General features: G+C 42.4%; 1 protein-coding gene across 2 annotated transcripts in view; it reads left to right on the forward strand.

Moving 5' to 3' along the window:
- pik3c2b (phosphatidylinositol-4-phosphate 3-kinase, catalytic subunit type 2 beta) overlaps positions 1-27,325 on the forward strand; it is a 172,155-nt gene that overhangs the window by 129,454 nt on the left and 15,376 nt on the right. For both annotated transcript variants that reach the window (XM_060845331.1, XM_060845330.1), the window contains 11 exons: positions 7,850-8,030; positions 8,573-8,680; positions 9,406-9,498; positions 11,278-11,407; positions 13,745-13,881; positions 16,986-17,155; positions 17,313-17,469; positions 17,603-17,712; positions 19,368-19,569; positions 26,114-26,238; positions 26,707-26,818. In XM_060845331.1, coding sequence (XP_060701314.1) covers positions 7,850-8,030; positions 8,573-8,680; positions 9,406-9,498; positions 11,278-11,407; positions 13,745-13,881; positions 16,986-17,155; positions 17,313-17,469; positions 17,603-17,712; positions 19,368-19,569; positions 26,114-26,238; positions 26,707-26,818 — 1,525 coding nt within the window. The remainder of the gene's footprint in view (positions 1-7,849; positions 8,031-8,572; positions 8,681-9,405; positions 9,499-11,277; positions 11,408-13,744; positions 13,882-16,985; positions 17,156-17,312; positions 17,470-17,602; positions 17,713-19,367; positions 19,570-26,113; positions 26,239-26,706; positions 26,819-27,325) is intronic.

Here is a 27,325-nt window from a genome sequence, read left to right on the forward strand (position 1 = left end):
TTCAATATTTAAAGATGCAGCAGGTCTGGCGGCATCTGTGGTGAGAGATCAGAGTTAACCTTTAGGGTTGAGTGACAACTCGATCCAAAAACTTTACTCTGATTTCTTTCCACAGACTTGGTGAGCTTTCCAGCAATTTCTGCTTTTGTCTCCGATTTACAGCATCTGCAGCAGACCCTTTGTCCCAACAAGTCCACACCGACCCTCCAAAGAACAACCCACCCAGACTCATTTCCGTACATTTACCCCTTCACCTAACACAATGGGCAATTTAGCATGGCCAATTCACCTAACCTGCACATCTTTGGACAGTGGGAGGAAACCAGAGCACCCGGAGGAAACATGGGGAGAATGAGGCGGGAATTGAACCCGGGTCTCTGGAGCTGTAAGGCTGCAGTGCTAACCACTGTGCCACCGCGCTGCCCAGTTCTTTTGCTGCTTCATTCACTAATTACAAATATACCATTTTGAGGACGATATTGTCCCAGTCAGTGATTAAATTGTAAAAATATTAAATTGAATGCTTTTATTCCATGTTCTATTTTAAACTAAAACATTAAAAGGCGTATTTTCTTTATATAGCATTTGTAATGTGATAGATGGAGAAAGGGGTGATTTTGGAATTAATGCACCAGTCTCTGTTCACATGCAGTAAATCTTGAAAGCATTGCTCTGTGCTCACAAGCAACTGTGAATCGAATGTGGTATCTTGCCAAAGCCCAGCATAAATGCCCGGGATGATTGATGTGAGGCAGCTGTGGCTTCAGAAACTGGTCTTCCTTGATTATAGTGATAACTGATTTGCCATGTGAGCTACATTTCTTTCTTCATTTATTCATGGGATGAGGGCACCACTGGCTAGGCAGCATTTATTGCCCATCCCTAACTGCTTAGAGGGCAGTTAAGAGTCAACCACAGTTCCGTGGGTCTGGAGTTGCATGATGCCCAGACTAGAAAAGGATGCAGTTTCCTTCCTTAAAGGACGTTACTGACCCAAATGGGTTTTTCCTGACAGTGGATTTATGGTGAATATTAGATTCTTAATTCCAGATACTCGTTGAATTCAAATTCCACCATCTGCAGTGGCAGGGTTTGAACCTAGTACCCAGAATGTTATCGGGGTCTCTGTATTAACAGTAAAGCGATAATACCATTGGGCCACCGCCTGCCCACAATATATGCTTCACATGTCTTGGTCCCTGTAGGTGGAACCTTCTGCATTATGTTTATGATTGCAAGTCTGAATTATTTCTTGGCCTTGACCTTGGTCTGCCTGTCAGTGGAGGCTACTCACAAGGTCATTCTGGAGTCGATTGATTAAGAAAGTGCACTGGGTCCACTTAATGGATGATGATTGGCTCCCTGAGATTGCACGCAAAATCAGTGATCCTACGCCTTAGAAGATGGACAGCCCCACTGAACGAGGAATAAAGGAAGGCTTAAGCCCTTTGAAGATATGCTAATTTTAAGAAGATGAACAATGACCAAAGCTGTGGCATCACCGTTATGGAGGGGAAATGTTTCTACAGTATGGCCAACATCTTTGGCCCACTGCAGTGCAGCTCATGTGCGGTTAATGTTGGAGGGCTTTGCAGGTTCCCCTCAGAACAGTACCAGCAAGTCTCTTCCAGGCCCCTCATCTCAGCGGGTAGTGCCAAGCCCAATCAGCCTAAAAATAGGCACTCAGTTAAGCAGGTTGGCTGGAGGTGGAAACACATCAGGGCAGTTTTCTGAGGTATAAACCCCAGAAATTCCTCCCAGTACTCCTTTAAATCTGCACCAGAGGACAAGGAAGACGTTGCTCAGCATGTGAGACTGAAAAATTACAACTCTTACAGCTCTGCTCAGTGTGTCAGATTGGATTGAACACGTGAATGCATTCTGAGCCAGTCTGGAGTTTGGCTGTGTTCAAAGTAGGATTCCTTTGATGTGCTAAATGTTAATATTGTAGCTGTAGGTTTAATGAGGCAACCTATCCTTGAATTTCCAGTGATCACCATGTAACCACACTCCGAATGAACCAAATGGAATGTCACATTATTTTTGTCCCTGATTGGCATTATGTTATTTGTTTGGCTGGGGTGCAGCCGGAACGTTTTGCCCCCTTTGCTATGTACTTCCTCTTTGGATTCCTTGAGCAGCTGGCACTACCATCTGTGTGCCAGGTGTTAATGACCATGATTACCCCACGGCTGTGAGCTGTCGATTGCCAAGCTGTCAGCAAGAAGAAAATCAGCAGCTTGTAAATATTCAGAATGGTTTGGACTCTCGTAAGTCAGCAGGAAGCTTGGACAATGAGATGGAAACATTAAGACCAAACCCAGGCCACGTCAGTTTTGCTGGAGTATTGTGTCCAGTTCCCTTCTTGCAAGAAATGTCTTAATGTATCACAGTAAGGCAAAAGGTTGTTAGAGCTACCTGTTCTTGCTATGTATTTTCAGTTTTTGTTCAAGACACTGCACATAAAGTGGAACTGTGTATTAATTATGTACTTTAGAGAACATCAACACAACACGTGTCTGACAATAAGAAATGCAGATAATTGAAGCATTTCTGAAACACTGAAATGAAGTACACTGGAATACCAAGAGCTTTCTAGGAAGAATGAAACCACTTTTGGCCACAATCTGAATCATAATTTGGAAAGTTAAGACGTGGTTAAGTGTTGAATGTTATAAGTATATTCCAGGATCAGGCTTTTTAAAGATGATATGTCTGAAGGATATGTGTAGATTGCACCTGACCACCAAACCTTGAAAACCTAGCATGTGAAAACTTAGCAAACTCTATTCTAACTGTGTTCATATTATTTGGGCGGCAAAGTGGTTCAGTGGTTAGCTCTGCTGCTTCACGGTGCCAGGGACCCAGGCTCGAATCCAGCCTTGGTGACTGTCTGTGTGGAGTTTGCATATTCTCCCCGTGTCTGCGTGGGTTTCCTCCATGTGCTCCGCTTTCCTCTCTCAGTCCAAAGATGTGCAGGTTGGGTGAATTGGCCATGGGAAATTGCCCATAGTGTTAGGTGCATTAGTCAGGGTTGAATGCAGGGGAATGGGTCTGGGTGGATTGCTCTTCGGAGGGTCAGTGTGAACTTGTTGGGCCGAAGGGCTTGTTTCCATACCGTAGGGAATCTAATCTAATCTATTTGGTGTTTTGTTCCATTGGAATTTTGTGGTCTTGGTGATTTTGTTTTTTCTCCCATTTATGGGAAATTAGGAATTTGCTGGAAATGCTCATGTTTGTTGGCTGACCCCAGCAACTGAGTGGCTTGCTAGGCCACTTCAGTTAAGAGTCAACGATATGGCTGGAGTCATATGTCAGCCAGGCATGTCTCTGAGCCAGATGGATTGTCACAGCCATCGAACCATTTCATGATTACAAAGACTAAAGATTTATTTAAATAACTTAAATTAAATTCCCCCAGCTGGCCAGATGGGATTTGAGTTCCTGTCTCTGGATCATTAATCCATCTTTTGACCTATTTTTCCAGTACTTTAATTAATGTGCTACTTTACTCCTTTAAAAAACACAAATTTATTAAGGCTAATAATCTTAATGCCGTTGCTTCGTTGAAAGGATAAATACAAGATTTGTTAGCAGCAACTGTTTAAAATATCAAGATTCAAACTTGAGCAGTGCTGTTGAGGCTTCCAACCTTTAGTTTATGTGGCCACTAAAGACAAATACTTGAACATCATTCCCTTAAAGGCACGACCCCCTCATTTGATTTGTGTTGAGTCTTCATTTCAGAGCTTGTTAAGAGACTACAGGTTGACATATTTGTTTCACCAGGTTTCATCCTGACTCAAGCGTCAGAACTGCAGATGCTGGACAGAATCGGGAGTGTGGTGCTGGAAAAACACAGCAGGTCAGGCAGCATCCAAGGAGCTGGAGAATCCTGATGAAGGGCTTATGCCCGAAACGTCAATTCTCTTGCTCCTCAGATGCTGCCTGACCCCCACTGCTTTTCCAGCACTACACACTCAACTCGTGCATGAAGAATATTCTACAAATAATGGAAACCAAAAGTAGAAATAATCTATTTTTCATAAGTTAGAACAAGAGGAGTTGATCAATTGCTTTTTTATGACAGATTTTTAAGAGCACTGAATTAATGGGCTTTGTCAGTGTTCCAGAGTTTAAACATCCTTTGCTGGGTTTTCTTTTGCATCCAGATTGATAGACTGGGAATATTGACAATGTGTCCGTTGACAGTCATAGAAATGAAGCCAGTTGGGATTCTTTATTATTTTAAGTATCATGATTAGATTGCTGAGTTCCTGCATTTAAAGCAGGTCTTGAACCTCGGAAGGAACCCTAAATAAAATCAAATTCCAGTGTAATCTAATGTATTACTGTGTGCAGAGTTCAGTGCAAAGTGCTATTCATGTTATTCCACTGCATGCAGATTGTAGTGACAGATTGCCTCATGTTTATGTGGTATACTGAGTCCTTGTGAAGTTTAAAATAACTATTAGATTTATATGGTGTCACATCTGAAACCAACACTCCAACTATCCTCATTTTTTCACGCAAAGGGTGGAATATGTATGGAATGAGCCACCAGAGGAAGTGGTGCAGTTTAGTGCAACTACAACATTTAAAAGGCACCTGGATGGGTATATGAACAGGAATGGCTTAGAGGCATTTGGGCCAAGTGTTGGCAAATGGGACTAGATAATTTTAGGATATCTGGTTGGCATGGACGAGTTGAACCGAAGGGTCTGTTTCTGTGCTGCACATCTCTGCGACTCTATGCTCCATGACTAAGTGGATGTATACAATACCGCAGCACTGCTTGAAAGAGACTAGAAGCTTTCTGTTTAATAATCTAGTCAATATTAGTCCCTCAAACGGCATGAGTGAGGTAGGTTGCTCATTATCTCATTGCTTCTGGGAGCTTGTTATGTTGAAATTAGTTGTTACATTTCTATCTTCAAACAGTAGCTACAATTTTAAAACACTTCATTGGATTTTAAGTGTTTTAGGATTTTTCTGAGGTCATTAAGGGCACAATGTATGGTGAAATCGCCTCTGGAGCATTGCATACTATTCTGGTCCCCATACTTGAGGACGATACAGTTGTATTGGAGGCAGTTCAGAGGAGGCTCACTAAACAGAGGTGAGGTGATGAAAATGACGAAAATAAGATGTTGAAAGGGATTGACAAAGCAAATGTGGAAAGGATATTTTCTCTCATGGTGTGGTCTAGAATGAGAGTTTGTAGTTTCTGGATGAGGAGTAGCAGAATCAAAGCAGAGATGAGAAATTACTTATCTCAAAGGGTTGTGAATCTACGACCAGTCTCAGGAGGTGTTGGGACATTGTTTAATAAGGAGGTAGACTGATTTCTAATTAATAATTGGTTGGAAGATTATGGAGACCAGACAGCAAAGTGCAGCTGAGGTTGAGGTGAGAACAGCCATTATTGTATCAAATAGTGGAGCAGGCTCGAGAGGCTGAATTGCCGCCTCTTATTCCTGGTTGTTATGTTCTTGTATAAATGAAGTATAAATGAGGTATGTCAAAATGTATTATTTACTGTGTGATGTGCCATGTCTCCCTTTGAATGTAAACAGGCAGCCATTCTGCCGGATAACTAGTTACTTTATTTCTTACTCCTATTTGCCGAAGAGAATTCTCTGCTGTTGTTAGTCGTAGCATTGGAACATTCAGAACATTCAGAAAAGGTCTTGAAAGGAAATGCTCTTTCAGTGGCCCATTGCTTATAAATTAGAGTTACTTCTACAAGCTACCTAACAGAGAGCATAACTAACCTTAGTGGTTCTTAGATTAGATTAGACTTACAGTGTGGAAACAGGCCCTTCGGCCCAACAAGTCCACACCGACCCGCCGAAGCGAAACCCACCCATACCCCTACATTTACCCCTTACCTAACACTACGGGCAATTTAGCATGGCCAATTCACCTGACCCGCACATCTTTGGACTGTGGGAGGAAACCGGAGCACCCGGAGGAAACCCACGCAGACACGGGGAGAACGTGCAAACTCCACACAGTCAGTCGCCTGAGTCGGGAATTGAACCCGGGTCTCTGGCGCTGTGAGGCAGCAGTGCTAACCACTGTGCCACCGTGGTCTGCCGGTAAAGTTGAGATCATCCAAAATCTGCAGCCTGTGTCCTAAATAAGTTCTGGTTTCCCATCACTGTCCTACACTGGCTTCAAGTTAAGTCTTTAGGATCTGTGTGCATATTTTCAAATCCTTCTATGACATTGCCGCTCCATATCTTTGTAACCTCAGCGCTGCTCATTACCTGCACTTCTCCATCTCTAGCCCTGATGTTAATTGCTCCACCAATGGTCACCGTACCTTCAGCTGCTGAGACTCTCAGCTCTAGGTGTGCCAGAATCTCTTCACTTCTCTTTCCAGCTTTAAGATGCTCTTAAAAGCTACCTCTTTGACCAAGCTTTCTGTCATCTTTCCTTGTGTATTTTGGTGTCAAATTTGTTTGCCAACACGACTATGAAGCACATTTGGATGTTTTAGTAAATCTATACTTAGGTCTGTCAGTGTAGATTGCTGATGTAAAATTGATGATGTTGCAAAGTAACAGTAGCTTGCTTAAATACAACAGCCACCCTGGGAAAACTGAACTTCCAGTGCTGACTGTTGCAAATAGCGTGTGACTAACAGTCTAGGCTTGCCGTCATGTCTATTGAATGCATTATCAGGCAGTTCCCACCCTTCTGTTAATCTCTGTGGTGACATTATGGAGTATACACCCTCAGAGTAAACAGAGAGGTCACGTTGGTGTAGAGTGGTCTGAAGAACTAATGACACTAAAAAGTTGGAGATGCTGTAAGTTACTATCAGGATCAAGAGCTGTCAAGCCATAAATTACACTTGTTTTCTCTTTCCCAACCCTCTGTCATCCCACAAGTTGCAATTCTCAATAGTGACTAATGCTTGGTAAATCACAGCACAAACTCCAAACAAGACAGGACATGCAATGTACAGGAAAATAAAAGAAAAATTAGGTGGTGTGCCAGTATTAGATGGAACGACTTCATGTACCTCCATTTCCTAACAGTGAGGTATTGGCCTCTCATCCAGATAGGGTATCCAGTGAAGATGGCCATATTCCCTCCACTTAGCAGTTTACTTTCTTATTTAAATAAAGACTATAAATGGAGCAGTTAAACTGGGGACAGAATAGCTGCTGTAAATTGTTCCTTTCTCAGTGGAGGCTGGAAGAAATAAGTTGGTGGTGTAAAATTTGTTTACATTTTCCCCCTTTTGAGGTCCAGTCAGATCCACAACTACTGGAGCAAGGCGTGAATGCCTGATAACTTTGTGGGTTGGAATCAGAATGGGTAGGAACAAGGAGGGAATTGGATACAATGTAATTAAGAAATCTCCTTGATGACACCCTGGAAGGAATATTTATTAATTCAGAATTGTTACTCGGGTACAAAGTATTTACTGTACTCTCTGCTCGACAGGTTCTTGCAAACGTTTGTACTCCACAGAGCCACCTCATACCTGACTATACTTTAACTCATCAACCCTCTCATTCCTTTCTCCCTAGCTTCCCCTTAATATATCAATATCAGTGGTGAGGAGTTGCGCATTCTACCATTTCTCTGGTAAAAGAGGTTCCTCTGAATTTGCAACTGGATTCAATAGTGACTGTCTTCTATTTTTGCTCTTTATGTTGCTGTTCTTTGCTGCAAGTGGAAATATCTGCTCTTCTACTCTGTTATGTCCTTCATCGTCCTAAAGAAACCTCTCTCTTGGGTTGTCCTCAGTCTTCAAGTAATAGCAAAAAACTGCAGTGTTGCCGGCTGTCTGCTTGAGTAGTTTTAAGCTTTATTTCTTCTTGATTCTCAGGTTATTGAAGGATGCGTTAAATGACTCTCACTTCAGTGCCCGATACCAGCACCTTCTTGGGGCTTTGCTGTGCTGTGTTGGAAAGGGCATGAGGGAGGAGTTTGACAAACAGACCAAGCTAACTCATATCCTGGCTAAAATAGCACAAAAAGTCAGAGACATTGCTCCATCTTCACGACAGGTCAGTAAGCAAAGGATTTGTCTAACGCCAACTTCCTATCAGGTGAATACATGATGGATTTATGTAGTACTGTCTTCACACCAGATCATCAGGTGCTGATTTCCTCTAGTGAAATTTTGCCAATGTTGCAGTATTGCCTCGTTATTATCCTGAGATGTTGCTATTAGCAGTGTATGAATTAGGTCCTCAAATGTGCTCATTTCTGTGGTGCTTCAGTGAGCTTAATCTCAGCTGACACAAGTTTTAATTATCTAGAAATGTGGGGGCCAACACCGCAAATCACTGGGAATTGTATTCAGGTTCTCCATTTAAGACTCGTGTCATTCACAGTTCCCTTGGCTCAGTGGAGCAACATGCTTCTGCTGGTTTGTTGGAATATTGTGAAATGTTTCCATTGACATGATCAGTAATCAAGAGGCCGGGAGCCCCTTGGGGATAATGATTTAGTTTATGTTCTGACTGGTGTAAAGTACTGTGCATTAACTGAGACTTGACACACACAAATTCTGAAGACCATTGGTTGATCTTCCCTTCTGTTACAGACTGTACTTCGGGAAAACATGGAGGAAGTGCAACAATTCTTCAGTGTTCAGGATCACTGTCGCTTGCCTTTGAACCCAAGTCTTTTAGCCAATGGAGTCAATCCAAGAGTATGTTACATTATGTAAATTTATTTTAAGTTTGCATCATATTTTAAGATCTCTTTAATTTTATTTCTTCTACTTGTTTCGTAAGCTCGCTTGGAAGCAGATTTTTTTATTTTATTTGGTTGTATGGAAAGGCCAGTATTCATTGCCCATCTTGAAATACCTTTAAGGTGCTGGAAAGCCACCTTTATGAATGGCTGCAGGCCTACCCACAGTGCTGTAAGAAAGGGAGATTCAGAATTTTAGCTTAGTGATAATGAAGGAATACCATGTGTACCCAGGAAAGGATGTTATGTGAATTGGAAAGGAAGTTGATTGAAAGGGTCTTCCTTTATGCATTCCGGACGTACAATGCTTTGCCTTAACTTTGAGAGGGTACTGATTATTAAATTTCATTGACCTTGTCAATTGATTTGGAGATGCCGGTGTTGGACTGGGGTGTACAAAGTTGAAAATCAAACAACACCAGGTTATAGTCCAACACCTGATGTCACCTGATGAAGGAGCGATGCTCCGAAAGCTAGTGTGCTTCCAGTTAAACCTGTTGGACTATAACATGGTGTTGTGTGATTTTCAACCTTATCAGTTGAAACAGCCTTGACTTTGAAAATCTGTCTTCCCAACCCAGGAGAATAGCACAGAGATGTTTGGCAAAATTTTGAGAGTGGGGAGAAAAGTGGGTGCAAAAATAAAGCAAATGTTAATTTTCTTTTGATCTGGACCCACAGGCTTGCTCTTTCTTCAATTCCAATGCTGTTCCTTTGAAGATCTCCTTCATCAACGCAGACCCCTTGGGGGAAAACATCAACGTGATTGTTAAAGTATGTTGGTCTGCTTTAGAATATATTGAGACAGAATGTGCACCAGTTGTACTTAAAGCAGTTCGTTGTTCTAGAGGCAATCATATCTTTGGCACTGAATACCTTCATTTACAGGTAGTTACATGGCATGAGTTTGTACTGTCAATTTCTCACAGGGATGTCTGTCGAACCTGGTTGTGCCTTGGATGAAGAGTTTGCTATCTACTCACTCCAGCCCAGTCATGATTTTGAAAACATCAATCTCCTCTTAGCCTTCTGTCCAAGGAGAACAGTTTGAAACTTCCTAATCTCTTTGAAGTTTGTCATCTCTGCAACCATTCTTGTAAGCCTCCCAATGTATTTGTCATCTTCCTTAGTGTAATGCCCAGAACGATCCACCTTACTCCACCTGAGTGTAATCCGTAACTTAGGCAGGGATAGGGCATAAATGGGATTGGATTGCTTCACATTTGATCACTGCTGCATTGGAATTTCAGTGGGTCCGCTTTCATTTGTCCATTGTCCCGTACTCCATACAGTAATGGTCTTTTACAGAGAATTGGCAAGGTCCCAAATGTAATCAGGACTGTCGGCACCTGACTAATATACCTTATATAATAATGGTTCATGTAAGAAATGTGTCTCTCTTTACTTGTGACTGTAGAAGAGTTCTCTTGATATACACAGGTCGTCCGCTATAACGCATGTTTTTGTTTTAATGCAATTTGGCTACAACACGATTAACGAACTGGGGACATTGTTTCTCAAGTGCAAAGTTTTAAAACATGTATTAGTTATAATGTGATTCCGGCCCCATTACTTTAAGTGGTGCTGCTATTACACGATTTTCTTATAACACGTGGTTGACCGAGAACAGAACTGCCATGTTGGAGCAGAACTGAGTGTAGTTTCAGATGATACTAAACGATCCCAAAGTAGGATGTCTGCTCTCTGTTGGAAATGTTGAAAATGGCCCTGCTTTCTTGGACAGAAATAAAATCAAAGGTTTTATGATATTGCTTTACAGTGCACAATACTATGCTGAAGATAGGATTGCTTTTAGTTTTCAGGGCTCTGCAGATGGACAGCTTGGCCAACGTTCTTCCTCTAGAGGTAGAAATCTGTTAAAATAATGAATTAATATTGACTTCAAAAACTTGTGTAGACTTCTCCCAGTATCAGGAAAAATATAAAGGTGTGTGTGGATTGGGCTTTGTGTTGAGCATCATGTGGTTACACCCTGATTCCAGCGCACACCCCAACCCTGCACCTTGCAACCTTAAGCACCAACCAGTGCATGAAGTCTTTTAATGTAGGGAGGCTGATGTGCTGCAGCTGGCACATGGTTCTGGCTAATCAGGATACTTGCCTAATCTTCCCTCCTGTTATAAATATGTCAGAATGGCTAATCAACCTATTTGCCTTTTTATTTAGTCATCAAACATGGGCATATCTGGATGGGCCAACATTTACTGCCAACTGGGTGCAGTTTAGAAGGTATTGGTGAGCTGCCTTTTTGAATTGCTGCAGTCCATGTGATGACCACACTTTCTATCATCATGCAGTCCTAGGTTATGATTCAAACCCAGAGAATGGCAGAGACATCACCCGTTACACCGTGAGATTTCCTACACCCCCTGTTGGGACTCGGTAGCAACAAATGATCTTTTAACTAGATTGCAAATAAACCTGATATCATGAATCAAATTGTATTACAACATGAATCTGTGCCTTCAGGAAAGGAGGGAGAAAGTTGTGTTGAGTAGTCTGAATTAATCTTTGTGTATTGCTATTGACTAGACTGGCGATGACTTGCGTCAAGACATGTTAACTCTTCAAATGATACGCATCATGAACAAGATTTGGATTCAGGAAGGTCTGGACATGCGTATGATATTCTTCAAGTGCACCTCAACAGGATGGGGGCGAGGTACCTGTAAAATTTAGAGTCACTCCTTGAATAGCAATATGTATGAGAATATACTCGTGTTCTGAAATAATCGTGAATGTTGAGGAAGTTTACCGGACTTCTTGTGACTTTCCTCCATCAAATGGATTTTGATGTTTATTGCTTCTTATAGATACTAGCACCGTTAAAAAGAAACTGAACCGAAACTGAAATACATAATTTACTGAATAGAAAGTATAGAAAAATATTAGTTCTTTGGAGAGAATTTTAATCTGACCTGTGTGGAAACTGATGGACTTCGGTGCAATGCTGGTTTTGCATCCACTCTGATTTTGACCACCTGTGAGTCAGAGAAAGTTAATATTGTGTGGGTGTAAAATCAGTATTTCACCAGCACAGCAGCTTAGGCTGAACTTGTTGTCCTGATCCCCATTTCAGTCATGTGTCATGTTAAGCTCCTCCTGGAAGTATGTTTCCCAGGTGAAGGAAATCACGTTAAAGTTGGACCATCGGCAGTCCACTACCTCAATAAAGAGCTAGATTTTGTCACCACCAGCCAGACTCTTTTCAGCGGGGAGCACAGCAGATGGTGGTGAACCCATCTCGTTTCTGCTCTTCTAATTGCCAAATTACCAGCTCACTAAGGACAAAACTCATTAACTGAGTTTATTAACAAGTTAATTAACCCATTTATAAATATTTCCAAATCAGTTTGTTCAGAGATGTTATGCCATATCTCTGGAACAGCTGGTACTTGATCCCAGGCCTCCAGGCTCAGAGGTAGAGACACTAGCACTACACCACAAGAGACTACTTGCCCCTTTATAAAGCTGCACACACTGTCATGTGGTTGGTGTAGATAGGCAGGTAGGAGTGGAAAAGGCTGATTCTTTCTCCTTTAATTAAAATATTTTGTGCACATAGGTAACATCTTCACACTAAATATTACCCTCCTCATCCCCACCAAACATCCCCTCCCATTAAGTTTTTATATCTCCCACCTGGTCTTCAAAACCCGTTTTACCGGTCCCTTCCCATCTAAAGCCCGTGATGTAGCCTCAGTCCTGTTGCTACATCCTCTTCACCGAGGGGACTCCTTGCAGTCCCAGCAGTGCTACAGCTGTGATGTTGCTGAGACTTCTGGAGTTGCTGGGCACTCTGATTCTTCCCATTGAGTGGCATAGGTTGCACTGTTTGCTCATTTATGTTGATAGCAGTGTATTATTATTGCAGCTTATTTTATTAAAATCAGTTTTTTTGTTACTGATGTTTGTAACAAGGCTTGGGGTGCAAGCAATAGTCTTCTCTCCACCCCCTCCTCCCCACTCGCTCTCTTGCATTCACTCATGTGCCCATGCACACACACCCATGCGCCAAAGTGACCATACATAAGGCTCCGCATGGACAGGGTTTGTCAGCAATTGTTTGATTTTGATCCGAAGGTGGGCAACACCAGAGGCAACCACAGTCATTTCTCCCTCTGTCGCTATACCATTCCTGGAGTGTCCATCGAATAGTGATATAGAGTCAGATCCTCAATCGCATGGGCAGCCCTCACCTCTGGTTTAAGGTTGCTTGGATCAATTGATATTGCTGTGAGTCAGAAATGTATTGGTTCAAACCCCACTCCAGGGCTTTGAGCACATAGTTTGCACTGTCACTTCAGCAGAGTGTTGAGGGAGTTTTGGAGGTGCCATCTTTCAAATAATTTAGGATGGTTAAGTTGGAAGCAAAACAAATGATCCCATGATCTATGATCTTTGGGGAAAAGCAGGTGCAATCTCCCTAGTGACCTGGGAAATATGCATCAACCAACATCAATACAAATAATGTACATACACTCGTTATTATCTCTTTGCTGTTTCTGGGTCCTTGTGCATATGATTTAGTTTGACACATTGCAGCAATGATTATACTAAAAGTTCTCCATGTGCTGAAAAGCAATATATACATCATGCTTTTGCGGAAGGAACCATTTAAATGCAAATCTATTTTCTTCTTTCAGTTTTTCTAACTCTGCTGTTCCTCCAAATGGGCATCTAAGTCAGCACAGAACTATAATTAAACCTGGAAACAGTTGGTCTGTATAACTCATTGGGCATGGGTCCATCCTCCATATTTTTTTGGGATGAGGAATAGCTGGATATAGACATGGACGCAGGCCAAGCAGGAAGGCTGTCGTGGAATAAAAATATAACTGAAGCATGATCCATGAAAGTGTTGCAATATACTGACTTAAATCCATTATTTTTGGTTTTTAGCTAGTTAATGATTAATTGTCTCAGCTGTTGTTTCAATGGTTTATGGTAACTTGTGTGTGGTACCTCATCCACTCAACCACTGCTTGATACTTTACAGGAATGGTAGAGATGATTCCGAATGCAGAGACCTTGAGGAAAATCCAAGTGGAGCACGGGGTAACAGGGTCTTTCAAAGACCATCCACTCGCAGAATGGTTACAGAAGCATAACCCAAATGAGGACGAATATGAAAAGGTGAAGAAAAGCAGACAGTTTCATGTTCTTCCTTTGGATCCTACCCCATTCCCTTTTGGAATATGGTGAAGAAGTGAACTGCTGTGTGTGACCTCATAAGCAACTGTAAGGGGGAGAACTGTGTAATACAAAGGGTTAGACACAGACCTTTGAGCTCTAAGTAGCTAAATTCAACCCAATTTAAATAGAATAGAAATCTCCTTTTTCTACTGCCTCTAGAGTACTTGAAACAAGTGATTCTCAACTCAGTTCCTCAACATAAAACAGTCCTTATTTAGCATTGCTACTCTGTCACAGAAATGAAATGAAAAATCCACATTGATGAAACTCTTCTGGGATACATCTACATTATTGAAGCATAAAGGAAATTCTACTCTGCAACTAGCCAACTATTCTATAACTAGCTTTGCAGTACTTGATCATTAAGACACTGTTGTGAAATGAACAAAGTCCTATTCTCCTTAATGCTGCATATTGATCATAAGAAAAGAGCTTATAACTCTCTCTCCAATTTTCACTCCATTCCTGTGGAAAAGCATTTTACGCACTGCTACATTAAGAGTAGATAAAGAATTGCCGGTATCCCTAGAATTCCATTTCCAATCTGGCAATGTCAAATATACCATTGGCCACCTCTGTTGTTCCTAAACTGGACAGATCCAGACATCCCATAACTGTGGGACTATGCAAACTAGGTGCTTTTTTGGTGTGGAAGCAATGCATCTGCAACCAGATTATATGATGTCCTGTCTTGGTTCTGTTTTAGTATAGCATCACAGTCCTAGTTATGAGAATACTAGACAAGCCAGAAATTTATTAGGAGCTGGTTTCATAGACTATTGTCATTTAAAGATTGTATTGCTTGGAAATAAAAACAAGGGTTTAAAACAAAAGGAGAAAAACCTCAGGCTAATGTTCTGGAGGCATGGGTTCAAATCCTGCCATGGCAATGGGATAGGCAATGCCCTAATGTTATTATCACTGGGCTATTAATCCAGACGTCAAGATAATATTCTGTGAATCTGGGTTTGAATCCTGCAATGGCAAATGATGGAATTTGAATTCAATTTTTAAAGAAATCTGGAATTGATGAATCCATTGTTGATTGTTGGAAAACCCCATCTGGTTCACTAATGTCCTTTAAGGAAGCAAACTGCCATCCTTACCTCATCTGGCCTACATGTGACTCCCAGACGCACAGCAATGTGGTTGACTCTCAACTGCCCTCTGGGGGGCAATTAGGAATGGGTAATAAATGTTGGCCAAGCCAGTGACCCCCCCTCATCCTGTGAATGAATTAATTTATTAAAAACTGGAATTAAAAGCTAAACCACTGGTGGCCATGTAACCACTGTTGATTGTTGTAAAAGCCATCTAGTTTATTTATGACCCTTGAAGGAAATCTGCCACCCTCATCTGGTCTGACCTACATGTGACTTCATACCCACAACAATGTGGTTGACTTGTAACTGCCCTCTGGGAAATTAGAGATGGGCAGTGAATGCTAGCCTACCCAGAGATGCGCACATCTCATAAAATCAAGGTAGTTCCTCTGTATTCCAGATTGACCAGATAGGTCACAGCTTTCGTCTACGGTATAACTAATCAACCGATAGATGAGCTGATGCATTGACTTCTGCCTGCAGAAGTGGATGCCATACATGGACCTTGGAGGTCCGCACAGTGGGGGAGAATACATTAGAGGGAATATTGTGTGCAACCCTTAGGAAAACAACTTGCTTGTCAAAGTGTAGTCCTTGTTGGCAAGCCCTTTATCTTTCTCAAAAAATATAGGGGTTTCATTAAACACAGCAAGCTGATGGCAGCTTCCAGGACAGCTTTCCTTTCATTTATCAACTAGTTATGATTTTCAAATCAAAAACCACTAGTACTGTTTACAGCATAGGCCCACCTCAAATTTTCTCCATAGCAACCTCCGGGATTTCTTGCTTCTATAAGTCTCAAGGATGGGCCAAGCTTAGTTTGAAAGCACACAAAGGCATAATAAACAAGTCAATTTTTTTTTCCAACATAAAAACTGAAAGAACTGTGGATACAGTAAATCAACAAAAACAAATTCCTTCTGATGAAGGGTCACTCAACCCAAAGCATTAACTCTGATTTCTCTCCACAGGTCTGTCAGACCTGCTGAACTTTTCCAGCAATTTCTGTTTTTTAATAAACTGTTTTCCGTTCACCTTAAACTGAGAACCAGACTGTACATTTTTAACTCTTAATATTGTCCATAATACAGTTAGTTACGACCAGCATAATAAGTCAAATGTCCTCTTTCTAGCTTGTATGATAGCATGCATTGTAGCAATATCAGTTAACTGTCTCTGGCTTTAGACAATGCCAAGTTAAAGGTACTGGAAAAGGTATTGTGGAATTTGTGTTAGTGTTAACTGGCATACTCTGGAGCTGGCTTGTCAGTGTTCTCCCATGTCCATTCTTATTTTCTTGGGTGATGTATTTCTTCTCGTCCTTTCATCCTGTTGATAGTGAAACTGCTACAGCTTCATTTTTCTCCAGGCTGTTCTCTTCCCCCGCCCACCTCCCAAATACAGCTGCCCCAAATAAATTTAAAAGAAAACTATTGAGAAACTTGAAGAGATCATCAGATGCTCTCATAGAGGAAACAATTGATCAGTCTGCTGAAAGGATGTTCGATTATTGGCATCCACTCGGTGTGATAGGTGAAAGTGAGGACTGCAGTTGCCGGAGATCAGAATTGTAGAGTGTGGTGCTGGAAAAGCACAGCCAGTCAGGCAGCATCTGAGGAGCAGGACAGTCAATGTTTCGAGCCTAAGCTTCTCATCAGGAATGAAAGGGTGATCGAAGGGGGCTGAGAGATAAATGGGAGAGGGGTGGGCCTGCGGAGACAATAGCTGGGAATGCAATTGGTAGATGGAGGTGAAGGTGATAGGTCGGAGAGGAGGGTGGGAGGACCCACTATGTGACTTTTGGTTGCAAGTACAGGACCATCATTTGCTCTAGACATGTCACAGATTGTAAGCTGCAAGGATTGGAACAAAAAAGACTTAAAGTTCTACCTGAGAGATTTTTCAATGATAGCTCACTTACATTTTCCTTCTGTATTCTAGGCTGTGGAAAATTTCATTTATTCTTGTGCAGGCTGCTGTGTTGCTACCTATGTCCTGGGCATATGTGACAGACATAATGACAATATTATGCTGAAGACCAGTGGCCATATGTTCCATATTGATTTTGGAAAATTCCTTGGTCATGCTCAAATGCTAGGCAATTTTAAGAGGTGAGCACATGAATAATTTCCTGCATTGATACAAACCATAGTCATGGACATTAACAGTTTAGATTTCCAGTGCAAACTTTAAGACTGAATGCATCATTTAATGCTTGATAGGAAATTGGGAATTGCATTTTAATGTTTTCGTCTTTTACTTCTGCAGAGATCGAGCTCCATTTGTCTTTACTTCTGACATGGCATATGTTATTAACGGAGGTGACAAACCCTCCAGCAGGTTCCATGACTTCGTCGACCTGTGCTGTCAAGCTTACAATCTCATTCGCAAGCACACAGATCTTTTCCTCAATCTTCTGGGACTGGTAAGCTAATGTGCATCACTAATGCATTGACTTTATTTGGGAAACTACTGCATTCAACTTCAAGTCAACTCAATAGCTTTAATATCTCTTAGCCCCCTTTGGCCTAATCATTGGATCCCTCTTCTTCCTGCAGATGCTATCCTGTGGAATTCCAGAGCTGTCTGATGTCCAAGACTTGAGATATGTTTATGATGCTCTTCGACCTCAGGAGACAGATACCCACGCTACCACTTACTTCACAAGGTCTGATTTCTAAAACAACAAAACTGTGACGGGCAGTTGTGGTTTTTGAAAATGTATTTGTTTTAAGAAGGTGTGGACATCTCTGGGAAGGCCAACATTATTGTTCCAAATTACTCTTGAGATGGTGGTGGGGAACCACAGTCTTGAACTGCTAGCATTCCATTTGCTGAAGGTAACACAGGTTTTGACCCAGCAACAGTGAAAGATTAGATTAGATTACTTACAGTGTGGAAACAGGCCCTTCGGCCCAACAAGTCCACACCGACCTGCCGAAGCGCAACCCACCCATACATTTACCTAATACTACGGGCAATTTAGCATGGCCAATTCACCTGACCCGCACATCTTTGGACTGTGGGAGGAAACCGGAGCACCCGGAAGAAACCCACGCAGACACGGGGAGAACGTGCAAACTCCACACAGTCAGTCGCCTGAGTCTGGAATTGAACCCGGGTCTCTGGCGCTGTGAGGCAGCAGTGCTAACCACTGTGCCACCGTGCCGCCGCAAAGAGTGACAGTATATTTGCAAATCAGGATAGTGAGACTTGGAGTAGAACTTTGAGGTGATCTTCCCCATCTGCCTGCCTCTATCTTGCATGGTTGGTAGTGGTTGTAGATTTTGGGAAGTTGTGTTGACAAGTTGTGGCATTGCATTTTGTTATTGAAGCACAGAGCAACCATATCGCTTCAGTTCTGAAGAGGTGTTGCTCGTGGTGGGAAGCTACTCAAGCAAGCTTTCTTGTCTGCATGGCATCACCTGTGTTTTCTAGGAGTTGCACTCATTCAGGCAACTGTGGAATATTCTATCATACCCTTACTTAGTCCTTGTAGATCATGGAAAAGCTTAGGGGAGTCAATAGGTGAATCACTCATTACAGAATATGTAGCCTGTATCCTGCTCTTGTAGTTAATTTTCATGTGGCTGGCCCAGTTAAGTTTTAAAGTCAATGGTGCTCCCCCTCCCCAAATTGATATTGGCTGTGGGGAGATTGACGATGGTAATGCCATTGCATATAACAGGGAAGGTATTTTAGACTCTTGGTGTAGTGGTCATGATGTTACTGAGGAGTATATTCTGTCATCACTGCCAACTTCTCTGCTGTTGGTATTGGTAGGATGTGGCCTGAACGATGTTGAGCAACTGACTTTAGGGAATATATAAAAGCCATGGATAACAGAGGTTCTAAGCTAATACCAAGGATGAGTTGCTTCATGTGTGAAAAGACAATGGATGACTCTTCATTGGAGCAAAGAAAATTGAGAAATGACCTAAATAGAAGGAATAAAACTGTTGCAGTCATTATGACTTAGTAAATAAAAGATATGGTGTAAACGTGATTACCAGAATGATAAGGGGAAGGATTAAGACAATTTATTTTAAGAGTGTTATTGATACATGGAACCAATAATGGATGCAGAGACCACATATGTGGCCATTGCTAAAATTGCTGTCTAGTGTCCATGATGCTTTTGGCAAAAACTGATGTGTTCGAGGAGAGCTAAATAAACGCATGAGTGGGAAAAAGTATGAAGTTGTATTGATTAGATGAGGCTTATGTGGAGTATGGACACCAACATCGACAAGTTAGACCAAATGGTTTGATTCCGTGCTGTGAATTTTATGCAACTCAATTGAAATTTTGCCTCATTTACAGGCTAATTGAATCCAGTCTGGGCAGTGTGGCAACCAAACTCAACTTCTTCCTTCACAATTTGGCCCAAATGAAGTTTTCTGGTATCGATGACCATCCAACACTCTCGTATGCTCCTAAAACATACACAATAAAGACTGATGGGAAAATCAAGGAAGTGTTTGTGTGTCGTCATCAGAAAATATTCAACCCTAATAAAGGATATGTAAGTGAATTTTCTGTACCTGTTTCTGTTTTACCCACTCTTTTATGCAACATTATGTACATGGAATTAGCTTTGATCTGCCACTCAGTGATTGCAAATATTATGAACAATATGTGGAGACCTCATATTGAGAAAGGCCAAACTGTTGCTTCAATTAAACATTACAACATGTGTTAAGTGGTAAGAACGTGAGTAATTTACTCTGTTCCTCAAGCCAGTCCCACCATTCAAGTAGATTGTGACCAATTGTAGCTTAACTCTTTGACAGCCTTTTGTTAGGCAAGGATATTAATCTAAATTTTGCCACTTTTTGTTGACTTCCCACCCCAAATTCAACAGCTTTATTGAGGGAGAGATCTGCAGATTTCCCGCACTCTTGGTGTGAAGAGTGACATCACTCTAGAATTTCCAGTTCTAATTGAATGAATGACTTTATTGTCGCATATATCTAGGGAGATACGATGAACAGAGTTTTGTTGCCAAAAGAATAAAATGAAATAAGAGTTCATGTTCATCACACATAGTGTCCCAAACAATGTTTCTGAGTTTCTGAAATGTCTGTACAAGGTTGGCCTCAAGGAGCCTCCGCTTCAGGTACAGCAACGACATCGCCAATACTGCAGGAGATCCTGGCTCCTCATGTTGCTGCTGTCTCTCTGACATTGCCGAGAGTCCCCACTCGAGGCCTACCAAAGTCAGATGTCCCCACATCGTCACCACTGCAATCGATGCCTCCAAAATTCCCTACTCCAGGCCTACTGAAGCCAAGGGTCCCTGCTCCAGGCACTGCTACCACTGCAGCTGACACTCGCTGTCACGTGTGCAGGCTCCAGGCCTACTGCAGCCAGGAGTCCTGTTGCAGGTACTGCAATGTCAGGAAAATGAAGAGAAGTAACAAGGAGAGAGAGTGTAAAGGATGTAGCTGCCTTGGAGTGAGCAGGCTCAGTAGCCTGAAGACTATCAACCATGCCAGCACCGCCATCATTGATGTTTAAGTTCCTGTGTTTTGCTATGGGTTCTCCCAGCAGAAAAAGTAGTCCTTGCCATCTACCATATCAAATCCTTTAATCATCTTGACCAGCACAATAGAGAAATGTTCATATTACAGAGAAGGAAGTGCTGGATGTCTTTAAACACATAAAAGTGGATAAATCCCCAGGACCTGATCAGGTGTAAAAAATGAGGTCTGCAGATGCTGGAGATCACAGCTGAAAATGTGTTGCTGGTCAAAGCACAGCAGGCCAGGCAGCATCTCAGGAATAGAGAATTCGACGTTTCGAGCATAAGCCCTTCATCAGGAATGAGAGAGAGTAGCCAAGCAGGCTAAGATAAAAGGTAGGGAGGAGGGACTTGGGGGAGGGGCGATGGAGGTGGGATAGGTGGAAGGAGGTCAAGGTGAGGGTGATAGGCCGGAGTGGGGTGGGGGCGGAGAGGTCAGGAAGAAGATTGCAGGTTAGGAGGGCGGTGCTGAGTTGAGGGAACCGACTGAGACAAGGTGGGGGGAGGGGAAATGAGGAAACTGGAGAAATCTGAATTCCAACCTTGTGGTTGGAGGGTTCCCAGGCGGAAGATGAGGCGCTCCTCCTCCAGCCGTCGTGTTGTTATGTTCTGCCGGTGGAGGAGTCCAAGGACCTGCATGTCCTCGGTGGACCACCCCGTGGCTCAACACTTTAACTCTCCCTCCCACTCCACCGAGGACATGCAGGTCCTTGGACTCCTCCACCGGCAGAACACAACAACACGACGGCTGGAGAAGGAGCGCCTCATCTTCCGCCTGGGAACCCTCCAACCACAAGGTATGAATTCAGATTTCTCCAGTTTCCTCATTTCCCCTCCCCCCACCTTGTCTCAGTCGGTTCCCTCAACTCAGCACCGCCCTCCTAACCCGCAACCTTCTTCCTGACCTCTCCGCTCCCACCCCACTCCGGCCTATCACCCTCACCTTGACCTCCTTCCACCTATCCCACCTCCATCGCCCCTCCCCCAAGTCCCTCCTCCCTACCTTTTATCTTAGCCTGCTTGGCTACTCTCTCTCATTCCTGATGAAGGGCTTATGCTCGAAACGTCGAATTCTCTATTCCTGAGATGCTGCCTGGCCTGCTGTGCTTTGACCAGACCTGATCAGGTGTACCCTAGAACTCTGTGGGAAGCTAGGGAAGTGATTGCTGGGCCCCTTGCTGAGATATTTATATCATTGATAGTCACAGGTGAAGTGCAGGAAGACTGGAAGTTGGCTAACATGGTGCCACTGTTTAAGAAGGGTGGTAAGGACAAGCCAGGGAACTATAGACCAGTGAAAGTGAGCCTGATGTCGGTGATAGGCAAGTTGTTGGAGCGAATCCTAAGGGACAGGGTGTACGTGTGTTTGGAAAGGTAAGGACTGATTCAGGATAGCCAACGTGACTTTGTACATGCGAAATCATGTCTCTCAAACTTGAGTTTTTTGAAGAAGTAACAAAGAGGATTGATGAGGGCAGAGTGGTAGATGTGATCTATATGGATTTCAGCAAGGCATTTGGAAAGGTTCCCCATGGGAGACTGGTTAGCAAGGTTAGATCTCAAAGAATACAGGAAGAACTAGAACTGGCTGAAAGGTAGAAGACAAAGGTGGGTGGTGGAGAGTTGTCTTTTCAGACTGGAGGCCTGTGACCAGTGGAGTGCCAAAATGATCGGTGCTGGGTCCACTACTTTTCATCATTTATATAAATGATTTGGATGTGAGAAAAGAGGTACAGTTAGTAAGTTTGTAGATGGCACCAAAATTAGACGTGTAGTGGACAGCGAAGAAGATTACCTCCGATTGCAACAGGATCTTGATCAGGTGGGCCAATGGGCTGAGGGGTGGCAGTTGGAGTTTAATTTCGCTAAATGCGAGGTGCTGCATTTTGGGAAAGCAAATCTTAGCAGGACTTGTACACTTAATGGTAGGTCCTAGGGATTGTTGCTGAACAAAGAGACCTTGGAGTGCAGGTTCATAGCTCCTTGAAACTGGAGTCGCAGGTAGATAGGATAGTGAAGAAGGCGTTTGGTATGTTTTCCTGTATTGGCCAGTGTATTGAGTACAGGAGTTGGGAGGTCATGTAGCGGCTGTAGAGGACATTGGTTAGGCCACTGTTGGAATATTGCTTGCAATTCTGGTCTCCTTCCTATCGGAAGGATGTTGTGAAACTTGAAAGGGTTCAAAAAAGATTTACTAGGATCTTGCCAGGGTTGGAGGATTTGAGCTAGGAGAGGTTGAAAAGGCTGGGGCTGTTTTCCCTGGAGCATCAGAGGCTGAGGGGTGACCTTTATAGAGGTTTGCAAAATTATGAGTGGCATGGATACGATAAATAAACAAAGTCTCTTCCCTAGAATGGGGACATCCAGAACTAGAGGCCATAGGTTTAGGGTGAGCGAAGAAAGATATAAAAGAGACCTTGAGGGGCAACTTTTTCAAACAGAGGGTGGTACGTGTATGGAATGAGCTGCTAAAGGAAGTGGTGGAGGTTAGTACAGTTGGTACAATTGCAACATTTAAGAGGCATTTGGATGGGTATATGAATAGGAAGGGTTTGGAGGGATATGGGCCAGGTGCTGGCAGGTGAGACTAGATTGGATTTGGACATCTGGTTGGCATGGACGGGTTGGACCGAAGGGTCTGTTTCCATGCTGTACATCGCTATAACTCTGAGATCATTCTTTAGACTTAGTATTCAAGGGAATACAAGGTTTAACACTGTATACACCCTGTGTTTGTGTTTTTAATGCTTTTATGCCCTGGTATCATTTTGGTAAATCTGTGCTATATAAAATATTGTTACTGATGTGCAGAACCCAGAAGTGACTGTAGTACTCTAAATGATGTCTTATCAAGCTTTTTTCTAACCGTGACCTTATTTAGTACTTTGGAACCTTTTGAGATCAACAGCAACATTCTGTTATACTTGCTTTTAAATGTTCCTTGCTCTTCAGAGATTTCTATGCTTGGTTCCCTAAATCTTTGTAAACCCACGCTTTCCACCTTCTCACCGTTTGGAAAATACTCAGAACTATCTTCCTTCAGTCCATGGTAAATGACTTCTCTTTGAACTCCATCTGCCATGATGTGTTCACTCATATTCCTTTTGAAACTTTTGCTCCCATTTACACTAGTTATTTAGCACCGAACTTGCAGTTAGCAACAGGTTTAGTATTTGACTGCTTCTTAACAACTAAATGTATGGAACGAAGTTTCTGTTGGCCATTCAATCCTTCACACATGCTTCACCAAACAAATTTGTGTCTGACCTGGTTTGGATGAAACTCACAATACCATGAACAGAACCCTTGACCCCCACTTGTCGATCTGTCAATATATTCAACAACCCAGCCTCCTCCCCTTGCTAAGGGACAGAATTTGAAACACTAACAACCTTCTAAGAGAAAGTTAAGTAGGACACCCCTTGAAACTGTGACCCCTGTTCCAGATTTCCTAATCTGGTGGGTTGCATCCTCTGCATCTACCTTGTCAAATCCCCTGAGAATCTCATAATTCTTGATAAGATCACATCTTATTTTTCTAAACTCTAGTGGATAAAGGTCCAAACTATTCATATTTTCCTCATAGAGTAAGCCCTTTATCTCATTTATCAACTTAGTGAACCTTCTGTGAACTTCAACCTTCTTTAGTAAGGTGACCAAAACTACACTATAACCAAAACTCCACTCAGTACTTGAGACGTGGGCGGCACGGTGGCACAGTGGTTAGCACTGCTGCCTCACAGCGCCTGAGACCTGGGTTCAATTCCCGACTCAGGCGACTGGCTGTGTGGAGTTTGCACGTTCTCCCCGTGTCAGCGTGGGTTTCCTCCGGGTGCTCCGGTTTCCTCCCACAGTCCAAAGATGTGCGGGTCAGGTGAATTGGCCATGCTAAATTGCCCATAGTGTTAGGTAAGGGGTAAATGTAGGGGTACGGGTGGGTTTCGCTTCGGTGGGTCGGTGTGGACTTGTTGGGCCGAAGGGCCTGTTTCCACGCTGTAAATCTAATCTAAAACAAGGTTTCACCAATATACTGAAAAATATAAAAAGATTTCCTTATGTTTATACTCCATTCCCTCCTTCTGCTTAATTTTGAAATAATATGAAATGTCTAAGTATTTTTCCCTGGGAACACCACAAATGAAAACCTACCACTTGTAGTAGATTGTACTATCCCACCTCACTGCCTTATGTCCAGTCAATGAGAATCCTTTTACACTTATATAAGATGTGTGAGCAGAACTCGCAAACAACCTTTTTCTGTCTACAGTCTGAATCACTGGCATCAGTTTGCCTTGGTGAGATTGTCAGCATTCTTGTTATGAAGGCTACATAAATTGTTGAAGGGCTGATTTTTGCAAACTCGTTGAACATGGGAAATGATATGACTGAATCCATTCTGAATACCTTAAAATCTACTTAAAATATCAAAATTAATAACTGCAACAGAAAAGGCTTCTGTTAACACAATTATTCTTTTGTTGCTACTACCACTTGTTCAGTTTTCAACTATATTTTAACCTCTAGACTTGGAATTTGGACTTGGCATCTATCTAGGAATTAATTCTCATTCATCGCAATTTTCCATCGGAAAGTATACGAATGACTCTTCTTTCCAAAGTTTTGATTTTCAGACTGTAAGGATATTTCTTAGTTCCCATGTGGATTGATTTACATGTTTTTGTTTGGCAAGTATTTATACCATCTGTTCTTCGTTGCTCCTGAGCATTTTTCTTCACTTGCAAAAAAATTTGACATTGTGCTGACAGGAGAAGTTGCGAATATTTCACATAGAACATAGAACATAGAAGGATACAGCGCAGTACAGGCCCTTCGGCCCTCGATGTTGCGCCGACCGAATCCTACCTAACCTATACTAGCCCAATAACTTCCAAATGCCTATCCAATGCCCGCTTAAATGACCATAAAGAAGGAGAGTTCACCACTGATACGGGCAGGGCATTCCATGAACTCACAACCCGCTGTGTGAAGAATCTACCCCTAACATCTGTCCTATACCTACCACCCCTTAATTTAAAGCTATGTCCCCTAGTAACCCCTGACTCCATTAGCGGTAAAAGGTTCTTAGTATCTACCCTATCTAAACCCCTAATCATCTTATACACTTCTATCAGATCTCCCCTAAACCTTCTCTTCTCCAATGAGAACAGCCCCAAGTGCCTCAGCCTTTCCTCATAAGATTTTCCTACCATTCCAGGCAACATCCTGGTAAACCTCCTCTGCACTCGTTCTAAAGCTTCCACATCCACATGTTCTCTTAATGCATTTTGCTATGACTAAAAACTAATTGTTTGCCCTATCAATTCAGCATAGGCATAAGGCTGTGACAACAAAAACAGAAATTCCTGGAAAATCTCAGCAAATCTCTCAGCATCTGTAGAGAGAAATCAGAGTTGATGTTTCAGGTCTACTGACCCTTCTTTATAACGAGAGCTGAGTCTCCTTTAGAATGCTGCTTTTATGTCTCAACGGTTTCAAAGTGTTGGAGGAAAAGCTGATAACTTTGTCCATATTCCATAATCCACAGGCTTATGTTGTGAAAGTTGAACGGGAGGGACAGCATGATGCTGCGTTCATACTGAGGACCTTTGAAGAATTTAATGAGCTGCACAATAAGCTCCGGCTACTTTTCCCCTCATCCAAATTGCCAAGGTAGGACATTCGAAGGATCCTTAGGGGTGTTGTGAAAAATGTCTGCCATTCACTTCTGGACATTTCGCTGTTCAAAGTCCTTCTCGGAGAAGTGAAAAAGGTAGAATTAAATATTAGAGCTTACATTAGTTTGGATAAAAATGTTGTTGTTTGCATGCACGGGAATTAAAAATCTCACAACATCTTCAGTTGTATCACACTTTAATAAGGTCTGAAAACGTTTGTGAAAAAGCAGGTTTTGTTTTGAAGTGCAGTAATTGTTATCTCCTGAGATCCAGAACAGAATAATGTTTAATGGATAGGAAGTACGAGGAATATATAACACCTACAAAAAAAAACAAATTTTTTGTTTTTTAACAAATGCAATTTTGGAATTAGTATGCTTCTTATGAAAGGATAAGTGTTATTTTTTCTCTTTACCCTTGTGAAACCAGGACATTGACTCACCAAATTTGTTTCTGCCTGTAGCTTCCCAAGCAGATTTGTGCTTGGCCGAGGAGAGGCGATGGCTGAGAGGCGCAAAGAGGAGCTAGATAGCTATATCTGGCACTTAATCCATTCCCCTCCTGAGGTGGCTGAGGTGAGATTGTGTCTTCCAATCAGCAAATGGCAGGAACAAACGTGGCTATTAACTTATGTTTGCGACTGTAAATATTTATGTGTACATAGTGGTATCTGATATGTTGGAGAGTGAAGGTGGTGGATGATGGATTGAGGGAAGCAGTTATTGTTACAAAACCAAAGGAGAACTGAGCTACAGGATGTTCAAGCAGGCTACGTAGGGAAGATAGGGCATCAACCTGGATGGGGAGAGGACAAGGAGGAAGGTAAAGAAGGAACAGATGGATGGATAATGAGCAGGTTCAAGAGGGTTAGGAGATTACTGGATGCGGGGTTGGGAAGTTGAACTTTGGTAAGAGGGTTTCCTCCAGGTGCTCCGGTTTCCTCCCACAATCCAAAAAGGTGCAGGTTAGGTGAATTGGCCATGCTAAATTGCCCGTAGTGTTAGGTGAAGGGGTAAATGGTAGGGGAATGGGTCTGGGTGGGTTACGCTTCGGTGGGTCGGTGTGGACTTGTTGGGCCGAAG

This window comes from Hemiscyllium ocellatum, chromosome 26, assembly GCF_020745735.1.
Source record: "Hemiscyllium ocellatum isolate sHemOce1 chromosome 26, sHemOce1.pat.X.cur, whole genome shotgun sequence".
In the NCBI taxonomy this organism is placed as follows: domain Eukaryota; kingdom Metazoa; phylum Chordata; class Chondrichthyes; order Orectolobiformes; family Hemiscylliidae; genus Hemiscyllium; species Hemiscyllium ocellatum.